Source organism: Ovis canadensis, chromosome 12 (genome assembly GCF_042477335.2).
Source record: "Ovis canadensis isolate MfBH-ARS-UI-01 breed Bighorn chromosome 12, ARS-UI_OviCan_v2, whole genome shotgun sequence".
Taxonomy (NCBI): Eukaryota; Metazoa; Chordata; class Mammalia; order Artiodactyla; family Bovidae; genus Ovis; species Ovis canadensis.
Window position 1 is genome coordinate 53,632,066 of NC_091256.1, and position 12,194 is coordinate 53,644,259.

The following is a 12,194-nucleotide window of genomic DNA, read 5'->3' on the forward strand; positions in this document are numbered from 1 at the left end:
GGAGCCTCAAAACTGAGTGAGCTAAAGAGGGTGTGGTGTGCCAACTCTCATTTTGTACATGAGCAAAGTCATGCTCAAGAAGGATCAGTGACTTGCCTCATGTCACAAGGCTAATTGGAGGGCCAGGGTTCAAAGGCAGGTCTTTTGGCTTTATTTTGGTTTGGGGTTTTATTTTTTTTTACCATACCACCCAGCTTGTGGTATCTTAGTTTCCCAGCCAGGGATTGAACCTGGGCCCTTGGCAGTGAAAGCACAGAGTCCTAACTACTGAACCACCAGGAATTCCTAGGTCTTCCAGTTGCAATCCTGGTGTTCTTTCCACTTACTTGTATTTTCTCTTAAGTCTACATACTCTTCTACTCTACATCCAGATCACTGGTTTTGTTAATTTGTAGTTCATTCACTCAGTCGTGTCTGACTCTTTGTGACCCCATGGACTGCAGCACACCAGGCTTCCCTGTCCTTCCCTATTATTTTTTTTTAATACCAAAATAATAAGTTGAATTCATCTCCAAATGAAAAAGACCTAATATGTTTGCAACATGATTGCTAAGATTTCTAAATGTAGTCCTTGAGTTGGTAGTGTAAAAGAAATAAATTAGCCTTGTGAACACTATAGTTAGCACAGTAGCAAAGGAAGCCTGGGTTCCAGAATATAGAACAGCATCTCTATTTAACTATTGTATCAGCAGTTATCTCTATTCACCAATTATATCAGCATCTCCATCTCTGCCCTACTGATTGAAAAATGTTTTCTTCAATTATTTTCACCAGATACACAGTAGAGCTTTAGTTGATGGGCGGGATGTTGGTTTTGGTCTTCTGTATTAGAAACAAACCTACTGAGCATCTCAGCTGCATAGAATACAAAAAGTACTTTGGCCTTTGGAACGAGACAAACCCATATGGAGTCTAACCTTATGGGACAGTAGTTTCCAAAAATGAAAGGTTAGCCTAAGGCCTCAAGGTGGAAGGGGTTAAATTAAATGAAGGAAGTTGGAGGATATCACCGACTCAATGGACATGAGTTTGACCAAGCTCTGGGAGATGGTGAAGGACAGGGAAGCCTGGCGTGCTGCAGTCCATGGGGTCGCAAGGAGTCAGACAAGACAGCTACTGAACAAGTATGAGGAAGAGCACAGTACCAGCACAGCAATATAGAGGGAATGGTTCCTTTCATCTCCCCAGGGCCAGAGAGAGGTGGGTGGGAACAGAGACCTTGGCAAACCCTAGACCAGATGTAGAGTCAAAAGTTATTTTGCCCCAAGTACCGCTTACCTCCCCTACACCACTGTGCTTCCAGGCCTTCTAGAATAGAACGTAGCAGCAGAGCAAAAGTCTAAAAATAGGAGAGAGAGAGGGAGCAGGGCACAGCCGATGTTAGGAGGAAAGACTGTCAAAGAAAGCAGCTGGGACTAATGAACTCTACATTAGCCATATTCCATTCTTTCGACTCAAGTCAAATGTCGGTCCCCATTAGGCAATTGGCTTTGACAGGAGCTGTGCTAATTACCACTTACCAACCTTTAATTTCTGGGTAAAAGCAAAAGGAAAAAAACTAATGGATTTTTCATTTTCCAGAAAGAAAGGAATAAAATAATAGTAGTCTGTTAAAAAATACATTAATTACAAGAATTATTAATGTGCCTTTACTCACCAGATTTTTTAATTTCCTAGTTAACTTTTATTATCTTTTTTTTTTTTGCCTTCAGCATTTCTTCTCCTATTTTGTTGTATTTTGCCTTAAGTTATTTTGGCTGTGTCTTATATTACTTGAGGTTTTTAAGGACCTTGGAAATTATCTACTCCAAATATTAACTGCCTGAATCTGCTACACAGCTGACAGGGTGAGGTCCTCTGCCCTGTCAGGAAGCCCCCAGTAAAAGGAACAGATCCCCTCCTCCCCAGGAAATGCACTGAATTTTCAGATTGCACATCCTTAACATTGGCTCAAACTAAGTCAGACAGCACTTCCACAATTATCAATACAAGGAAACAACCAACAGGTTACTGCAGAGCTATGAGATTTTCTTCAGTATTGTCTAACACCATGTTACAGGAACTATCACCATGAAAATTCTAGCTTTTCTCCAGCTTACAGTTATTTTTAAAATAGTTTATTCATTTATTTATCTGACTGTGCCAGGTCTTAGTTGTGGCACACAGGATCTTTTAGCCGTGGCATGTGAACTCTTAGCTGCAGCATGTGGGATCTAGTTCCCTGACCAGGGATCAAACCCAGGCCCCCTGCTTTGGGAGCATGGAGTCTTAGTCAGTTGACCACCAGGGAAGCCCCAACTTACAGTTATTTTAATAAGAATAGAATGTGTATCTTTTATCACTTAACTATTTATTTATAGACAAAAAGGATTAATTAGTGTTAATTTTTATTAAAGTTATGAGAAGCTAGAAAAAGGGTTGCCCAGTGTCTTTGCCTCATTCATTCTAGTCATAAATAGAAAATTCCTTCTTTTTAACAGCTGAATGACATATCCTCGATTTCTTCAAGATCAAATCCCTGTCTCTACTGAAGAAGCTGCTGGTATTAAGATGTGGGTAATCCCTTCAGCAGGCACTGTCAGGTCAAGGAGTATGTATCCCCCATGAGCTTACAGGCCTGAGTCTCCACTGAAATGGTTTGCTGTCAGCCCTGACATTCGAATACTATGAAAGGACTTCTGTTGAATGCTTATGGCACATCAGTTCTTCCTTAGGAGTTAAGGATCTACTCTGGTGACAAATACTGGAAACAAATGTGAGAGAACGAGTTAGCAGCCGTCCAGGCCTCGCTGTCCTAGATCTGCACATTCGGCTATACTGAACTACGCAAATGCAGATGAATGAAAGTCGCTCAGTTGTGTCCGACTCTCTGCGATGCCATGGTCTATACAGTCCATGGAATTCTCCAGGCCAGAATACTGGAGTGGGTAGCCTTTCCCTTCTCCAGGGGAGCTTCCCAACCCAGGGATCGAACCCAGGGCTCCCGTATTGCAGGCAGATTCTTCACCACCTGGGCCACAAGGGAAGCCCGAGAATACTGGAGTGGGTAGGCTATCCCTTCTCCAGCGGATCTTTCCAACCCAGGAATTAAACCAGGCAGGACTAAAGTCTACCAAAAACCTGATGGTAGGAAATTACGCTAGTTTACTAATGATGAGCTTGTTAATCTAGCCTAACATGCAGTTGATGCCAGTTTACATTTTTCTAAGGCCCCTGAACTAAGGTGGACTTAAACTTGATGGATATCCTGGAGGTGCTTCAACTCCTTCAGATATTACTTAGTTAAAAGTTAAAATCTCTGGACTTTCCCAGTGCTCCAGTGGTTAAGAATCCTCCTGCCAGTACAGGGGACACAGGTTCGACCCCTGGTCTGGGAAGACCCCACATGCCATGGGGCAACTAAGCCCATGCATCACAACTCCTGCGCCCACCCACCCTAAGCCCGGGCACAAGTGCTCTCTTGGTGACACCACTGCAGTGAGAAGCCCGACACCACAGTGAACAGTAGCTCTACTCACCACAACTAAAGAAAGCTCACACACAGCAACAAGGACCCAGTGTAGCCAAAGATAACATTTATTTTTTAAAAAAGTTAAAATCCCTAATCCTAAGGAATGTATACGTATGGTTCTAAGCAAACTGAAAGACAGTGAGGATGCTTTTCTTCTAGAAGAATCTTAAATCCTGAAGGTCAGCTGGCCTTTGAGGCAGGCATCTTCCACCAGTGCGCTGACCCACTTACAGGTCCCTGAAAGCTGCTGTGTTTGAAAATGAGGATGCTATTAAGACTCTTCCATCACATTATACTTCACGCAGCTAGTAATTATGAATATGAGCTCAGCTCTGTGGAAGACGGAAAGGAACGGTCATCAGTCATACTTGGTGAGTCTGTTCCCCTGGTGTCCAGAGAAGAAAACATCCTTGCAATGCCTTCCAGCTAGCCTTTGCCAGTTTTCCTGATACTAATCCTGACCATCAGAAACTTTCCTTAACTCCTGGTAGGAATCTCTAAGCTTTAAAGTTTAACATCTAAAAAAACCACATGCTGGAAGTTTTCTTTAGCATCTAGGATTCAAGAGCCGTAAACAAGGTGTGTAATCAAGGAAAGATTCCAGGGCTAGTGGGGAGGATTAAAATTTGATTAGGGTTTGAACCTGAGCACGTGTTTACTCCTACCTCCATCTGAGCAGACCCAGATCCTGGTCCATGTGAGGCTCGACAGTTGCTTTGTGTTATATCACAGAAAGAAACGAGAAAGGAATCTCCCCCTCCTTTCACCATCATCCACTTACTTCTGTGGGAAATTATTGAGGAATGGGAAAATAAAACGTTTATATACATAATAGATTTCAATACATATGCCTCTGTCTCACCAAGTCCAGATCCTGCAACTCTGTAGGTCCCAGAGTTTGTTTTTCTGTTTTCTTTGACCTTGAGGCCTGGCTTATAGGATCTTGCTTCTCCGACCAAGGATTGAACCCAGACCCTCAGCAGTGAAAGGGCAGAGTCCTAACCATTGGACCATCAGGGAATTTCCTGGAGGTCGTTGTATTAGAAGTTAAGGCAGTCAAGCTACAGGCTGGGAAGTAGCACTGCTCACTCTATTTGGTTTGAAATAAACCTGAAGCTCTCTTCCATAAGAATTGCAACAGCAATATTAACTTACTGATTATAATTAGTACGGGTATTTTACAACAGCAGGTGCAAATGGAACTTTTATAAGCATGTCATCATGATGTTGTCTGTTTAATTATAGCATGATATTTGTTTTTAAATTAATTTTAGTGAAAATATGAGGAATAATCATTTTGCTCTTTGAGAAGTGTTTAAAAATTGCTTTTAATATGAAGGAAATATTTTTTACATTAGACAGTTTATATCAAAGTAAACTGAAATGTTATTCTGAACACTTAAATATGTAGCTTTTACCTGTTATAAATCAAAGCAAGGAAGATGAGGACAGAACAACTTCTAAGCACAATAAATGTGGAAGGAAAGCCCCATGGCTGCATTGACAATAATGGCAAAAACCACAAAAATCTTTATCAAAAATTCTCTTCTTTGATCAGACCTGAGGTTGCCAAGGGGATGGGGGAGGGAGGGAGATGGACTGGGAGTTCGGGGTTGGTAGATGCAAACCATTACATTTAGAATGAATAAACAAGGTTCCCCTCCATAGTACAGGGAACTATATCCAGTTTCGTGGGATAAGTCATAATGGAAAAGAACAGTTTTAAAATGTGTATTATATATATATATGTATGTATATATACATGAGTCACTTTGCTATACAACAGAGATTGGCACAACATTGTAAGTCAACTCTGCTTCAGTAAAAGAATAAATAAAAATAAAATACTCTCTTTGGGTTCCAAATTACTGAAGACATCTAGTAGTCGGCATTTTTAAAGTTTACATAAAAACTACGTTTCAAATTACATGAGAAAGAGAAGACAACCGCAGAAAGAAGAACTATCATAGCTGCTTATTAATACATTTTATTCAGATCCACTGTTACACTTCCTTGCACAAGTAGTAATAGGTGGAGTTTTACTTGCAGGAGGAGAAGGTCTTCCAGAAGAAATTCTTGCAGGGCGTTTTATCTTGGTGCGTGGACTGACGAAGTGGTGCGCCTTCCTGCCATTTGGACTCCTCCCTGGCTTCCCCTCCTACGAAGGGCACTGCCCTGGCCTGGGAGGCCCACTCGTACCACCACACAAGCAAAGTCAACAGGCTGTTTGTCTTTATTTCTCCCACTTCCTGCGTGTGCTTTTAAAAAGAAGCAGAGGACAAAGGAAAGACAAATCAATCATCTGATTCAGCCAGCATTAAGATATGTAATTATTTCCTTTAAAAAAAAAATGATGCTCCAGAACAACAAACCATATTTCCATTTAAAGGATGAGAAAGTTAAGGGACATGACTGAAACGACTTAGCATGCACACAAAGTTAAGAGAACACCTCAAGAGAACTGCTCTAATTAGAGAAAAGAAAAACTTGAATATATTCAATCAAGGAAAAAAATCTGGTTGTTTTGCCCCTAATCTTTTCAATTATAAGAGGCTGGGAGATGTCTCCTTTCCCCTGACAAGTGACTGGCAGATAAGAAGCCCCTCAAGTTAGATGAGGCTCCTTTCACTTGATTTCCCATCTCTCCATCTCTGGTCTTACTCCCACTGTTTCTGCTACTGCTACTGCTAAGTCACTTCACTCCGGGCTGTCCACAAATTGCTTTTTAAGACAGATCAGATTGAGACATTATATTCTGGCCTTTCAGACTCCTTAGAAAGCTTTAAGGAGTAATCTGATGATGAATGGCTTTTCTGGAACTCAGATGCTAATTTCAGAGAAAAATCCATTTTTAATGGTCAACTTTATGTACTCTTTCTTGGAAGTTTTTCAAAATGAAAAAAAAAAGAGAAGTAAATCACCTCATAAAGTTACAACTTCTCACAATGGAAAATGTAATGATGTCAATTAATCTAAGCCAGTGAGAACCTGCACTGTGTGTATAAATTAAGATTCTACAAGTGTGACTAACACCGCAGTGGCAGCAGCGGTAGACCAACTGCACGGCAACAGACCAGTGTGATGGCTTTGTGTTTCAAAGACTGGCAGTTGAAGAAGCGCCCCTTAGTGTCAGCGTTTCCTATCAAGTTTCCTAATGACTGAAGATGATGGTGAGTCGATGGTCCATGTGGACATCACAGCACAGGGCAGCTGAGAGGCACACGGCAAAGTCCAGCCCTGCAGTCTGTCCGGTACACACACTCAGCCACAGAGAAGAGGGGGGATCCACGGGGTGGCCAGATGTGCCAAGGGAAGGGACAGCTCACAAGAGGGTGAGCACCCAGCCGAGTCAGACTACTCACCCCACTCTCGTGGCCGGCGAGGCCACCCTCTGGGGAGAGGGCAGTAGTGGCCCCAGAGGGCAGCAGCAGCAGCGGCAGCAGCAAGCAGAGGGGCAGCATCTTGCAGGCTGGCTGGTACTTCTCTCCAGCTCTGGAGCTGCTCATCCTGCTTGGCAGCCCCTGAAACCAGTGCTTTGTGGACTTGAGTCTCTTCTCTGCAGACTGAGGGGGCTATTTTCAGCTCAACCTGCAGCTGTATGTTTTGTTTTGTTTTGTTTTTTTTTAATATATGCCTATCTAAAGCCTGTACCCCCTCTCCCCTCATATTCAAGTGGTGACGCACGAGCCTGAGCAATCAGTGCCTGCAAAAGTGCTTCAGGACTGGATTTAACCCCTTCATTAAAACCTCGGTGCTCTTCCTGTGTCAAGAGTGGATTTGCTCCTACTTGGGGATGCATGTGCGCTTGCCTAGAAGTTCCACCTCCTCGCAATTATGCCAAAGCAATCAGGAAGTCATTAGAACAAAACCAAGTGATTTAACATAATACAAAATTAGCCTTGAATAAGGAGCTTATGGTGATGAAAACAGTCAATCCTAAAGGAAATCAACCTGAATATTCATTGGAAGGACTGAAGCTGAAGCTGAAGCTCCAATACTTTGGCCACCTGATGAGAAGAGCCGACTCACTGGAAAAGACCCTGATGCTGGGGAAGTTTGAGGGCAGGAGAAGGGGGCAACAGGGGATGAGACAGTTGGATGGCATCACTGACTCAATGGACATGAATTTGAGTAAACTCTGGGAGATAGTGGAAGACGGGGAAGCCTGGTGTGCTGCAGTCCATGGGGTCACACAGAGTCAGACGTGACTGAGCAACTGAACAAGGAACACCACCTGCTTCCCAAGTGGTGCTAGTGGTAAAGAATCAGCCTGCTAAAGCAAGAAACTCGGGTTCGATCCCTGGGTCAGCAAGACCCCCTGGAGAAGGGAATGGCAACCCACTCCAGTCTTCTTACCTGGAGAATTCCATTGACAGAGGAGCTTGGCGGGCTATAGTCCACGAGGTCGCAAGAGTCAAACGCGACTGAGCGACTAACACTTTCAACAACAAAGGATCTTAAAATCTGCAATTTTACCCACATGAAAGAATGACTGAATCAGCTCAACAAGGAGATGGTGAGGACTCTGGGAGCCACTCAAAGCATCCACTGGTCTCACCAGACCACCTCGGGCCACCAAGTGCTGGCTCCCCAGCACCACCTCCCCGCCAGCAGGCCACCTCCCCGCCAGCAGGCCACGGTCCTCTGGCCCAGGCTTTTCCAAACTGTGATGTGGACCCAAATCACCTTTTGTTGTCATTCAATTGCTAAGTCGCGTCCAAGTCTTTACCACCCCATGGACTGAGCACTCCAGGCTTCCCTGTTCTTCACTATCTCCTGGAGTTTGCTCAAATTCACCTCCAGTGAGTCAGTGATGCCATCCAACCATCTCATCCTCTGTTGCCCTCTTCTTCTCCTGCCCTCAATCCTTCCCAGATTGGGGTCTTTTCCAATGAGCCAGCTCTTTGCATCAATCACCTTATTAAGGTGGAAATGCAGATAGATTCTTTTCTTGGCCACACCTCGAGGCATGTGGAACTTCTCTGACCCATGCCCGCTCCCCCGCTCCTTGCCCTGCCCTGCCTGCAGTGGAAGTGTGGAATCTTAGCCGCTAGACCCCCAGGGGAGCCCAGTGAATGCCCTACACTTGACCAGCTCCCAGGGTCTCCTCTCCTTCTGACGACAGCTCCACTGCTGAGAATCCACAACATCAAGCTGTCTCTGCCACCCCTGGTTCCTCCTTGTGGGTCCCAGGTTCAGAATCACACGGCCAAATGTACAGACCCTCTCCACCTGAGACAGCTAGGAAGATCAGAAACATACACCACAAACCTAAGATGACGTCAGAGGCAAGGTTCCAAAGGGAAGTAAAGCAATCAAAGAACTGACGGCACGTTCCAGAAGAGAACGTTGACGCTTTCAGTTTTCCAAAGTGCTGGTTCACACCCCTCCACAAGGGAAATCTCAACTTTAGATTTCATTGCATTGCACATTTGTTAAGATGCTAGGGAAGATCGGCACAGCCAAATGACCCACCGTAGGCCATAAAGTGCATCTTGCTTTAGTCCTTTTTTGGTACCAAAAAAAAATTTTTTTTTTGCCTAATTCCCACAAATGACATTTTAAAACGTTCAGATAATCTTAGGGCTTCCCTGATAGCTCAGTTGGTAAAGAATCCACCTGCAATGCAGGAGACCCCAGTTCGATCCCTGGGTGGGAAGGTGCCCTGGAGAAGGGAAGGGCTACCCACCTCGGTATTCTTGCCTGGAGAATTCCAAGGACTGTATGGGGTCCATGAGGTCACAAAGAGTTGGACAGGACTGAGCGACTTTCACTTCCACTTCACTTTCATGTCTTTTAAATTTGAGACATTTTTAAAATGTCAACATTTTTAAATGTTCAACATTTTAAAAATTTAATGGGAAATAATGGAGGCAGAACCAGTTTGTCATCTACCATCTTGACTGAGACACGAAACGTGAATGAGGTGCATATAGTCCTTTCCCACTTTTTTCCTCTGAGTGTATTTTTATATATTTTGTATATATACTGTATATCCCATGGGGTCGCAAAAAGTCAGACATGACTGAGAGACTTTCACTTCAGATATTCTTACAGATGAGAGAATCATGGTAGCTCACCCAGCTTCTTATAGCTTTAGAATATTTTGAAGACTTTGTTCCATGAACTCATTGAACACTGAACACCTAGCGTGTACTACATAGAAGGACAAAGACCATCCACCTCGACAGGGCTGTTCCAGCCTCACTAAGGGACAGGATACATGCTCTGCAAATGAGAGAAAAGTAAAATTTCAGTGTGACACGTGCCAAGGAAGGTTATGAGCTGCAGGCCGGGGAAGGCTTTGTGTGATCTTGTTACTACTGGCTGCTTTCAAGGAGGTGGCAATATATCTTAGTACTTCAAGATGAGGGCTCTAGACTAAAATCCTGGTTTTGCCATTTAATTAACCTCTCTAGGGTCTCACAGAGAAGGCAATAGCACCCCACTCCAGTACTCTTGCCTAGAAAACCCCATGGACGGAGGAGCCTAGTAGGCTGCCGTACATGGGGTCATGAAGAGTCGGACACGACTGAGTGACTTCACTTTCACTTTTCACTTTCATGCATTGGAGAAGGAAATGGCAACCCACTCCAGTGTTCTTGCCTGGAGAATCCCAGGGACGGGGGAGCCTGGTGGGCTGCCATCTGTGGGGTTGCACAGAGTCGGACTTGACTGAAGTGACTTAGCAGCACCAACTGCCTACATCATAAAACTGTGAGAATCAAATAAGATCATGATAAGCACCTAACACAAGTGGAAAACACAACGGGACTCACATTAGGAACTGTCACTAAGACGATGTCCTGGGACTTCACTGGTGGTCCGTTGGCTGGTCCAGGAGGATCCCAGATGCCGCAGAGCAATGAAGCCCAGGCACCCAGAGCCTGTGCTCTGCAACAAGAGGCCACTGCAATGAGAAGCCCACACACCACAAGAGAAAGCTTGTGCACAGCAACAAAGAAGCAGCACAGCCAAAAATAAATTTTTTTAAAAAAAGAAGACACTCCAAGTCCTTAGTCCTTATTCCCCACAGTATAAAGAAAAGTTCCCCACCACAAAACAATGGAAATCCCTGGTGAGAGCCATGAAACCCAAGCAAGGGCTCCTCCTCCCGTGTGCCCCCGCCACTCATCTCAGGCTCCAGGGACCCAGTACTCACAGAGCACCTGTCGTGTGTGTGTGTGTGTGTGTGTATGTGTGTGTGTGGCCCTACACAAGGCACCAAGTGATCACCATTTCAAAGTCTGCCCATAAGGAGCTGACAATCTAATGTTTTATGCAAGCGTTTCTGAAAAGATGTACTATGGGAACTTGGATTAAAAGGGACTCAGTACTGGATTATTTTGAAAAAGGGAGATTGTTTCTTCTAAAAGGCAGAACTAGGACCTAGATAGAAGGTGAAAGACTGTTCTCTGCACCCAGAAGAAACTTGCAACAATTAGTATCCACTAACAGAAAGGGCTGGAGAAGGAAATGGCAACCCACTCCAGTGTTCTTGCCTGGAGAATCCCGGGGACGGGGGGAGCCTGGTGGGCTGCCGTCTATGGGGTCCCACAGAGTCAGACACGACTGAAGCGACTTAGCAGCAGCAGCAGCAGCAGCAGCAGAAAGGGCGCTCTGCCCCTGAGGAGTTCAGGAGAGCCTAGGGGACCTCAGTCATCAATGCTGTAGGAGGGCTTCCTACTTGATGAGAAGACTGGACTCCATGACCTCTAAGGGTTCTTTACAGATTCCACAATTCAATAAAGGCAGTAAGCGGGCCATGATCACACTTTCCCAGACATCTAGGTGTCGAGGTACCAGCTGTATATGACAAGTGTCGACCAGCATATTCCAGCTATTGCTGTGTATAGAAGGGGATGCTTTGGAACTTCCCTGGTTTGTTAATTTAGTAATAAAAAATTAATGCAGGATCTTTTATTTCACCTTTTTTTGAGGCGCTGGTGTAACAAGGAAGACGAACATTATAAATGTAAATTGCCCCAACTATGTTACCAGGCCACATGCATTTCAAAGACGTGCTGCTTTATATGGCCAGTCAGCTGGTTATACAGTTAATTAAAGTTCAGACGAGCTTCCAGGACTCTAAGGAAGCAAGCCTGTGAGAAAGAGCCCTACAACTCCTTTCTGCCAACGGTCAGCAAAGATAGAATGGGAAAGAATGACTGACATCACATGGACACGCCAGAGTAAACTAAACCCTGAGCAGAACATGCAGTGGGCAAGAGGCAGTTCCTGGGTTACAGTTCAGGGTTACACTCAACTGCTCCTTACAAAGTCTGACCACCCCTGTGTTACAATCCCTGAAGAATGTGCGGTAGGACTACCTGTCTAAAATATAAACAAGTCAGAGACTTCCCTGTGGTCCAGTGGCTTAAGAGTCCACATTCCTAACGCAGGGGGTTTGGGTTCGATCCCTGGTCAGGGAACTAGATCCCAATCAACTAAGAGTTCGCATGCCACAATTAAACTTTCTTTGTGCCACAACTAAGACTGGTGCAGCCAAATAAATCAGTATTTTAAAGTAAATAAAAATACTGTGAAAATGTGTGAAGAAATACTATATGGAGCACCTAGAATAGGACCTGGCACACAGAATGGGCTCTGTAAATGCCAGTCCCTTTTCTTTGCCACTATTGTCCCAATGGGTTAAAAGACACACTCGCCCTGGCCCTCTAAG

The 12,194-nt window shown here is 44.4% G+C and overlaps 1 protein-coding gene across 1 annotated transcript; it reads right to left on the reverse strand.

The window, feature by feature from the left end:
* Positions 1 to 5,482: 5,482 nt before the first annotated feature.
* CORT (cortistatin) lies at positions 5,483 to 7,090 on the reverse strand. The gene is made up of 2 exons (XM_069544770.1): positions 6,874 to 7,090; positions 5,483 to 5,769 (listed from the first exon to the last, which is right to left on the reverse strand). The coding sequence occupies exons 1-2, from the start codon at positions 7,015 to 7,017 to the stop codon at positions 5,551 to 5,553; spliced, it is 363 nt and encodes a 120-aa protein (XP_069400871.1). The 5' UTR covers positions 7,018 to 7,090; the 3' UTR covers positions 5,483 to 5,550.
* Positions 7,091 to 12,194: the final 5,104 nt, after the last annotated feature.

Coding starts and splice junctions, on each gene's coding strand:
- CORT (XM_069544770.1), bottom strand. CDS start 7,017: ATGAGCAGCTCCAGAGCTGGAGAGAAGTACCAGCCAGCCTGCAAGATG. Junction 5,770..6,873: donor TCGCCGGCCACGAGAGTGGG/GTGAGTAGTCTG, acceptor TCTTTTTAAAAG/CACACGCAGGAAGTGGGAGA.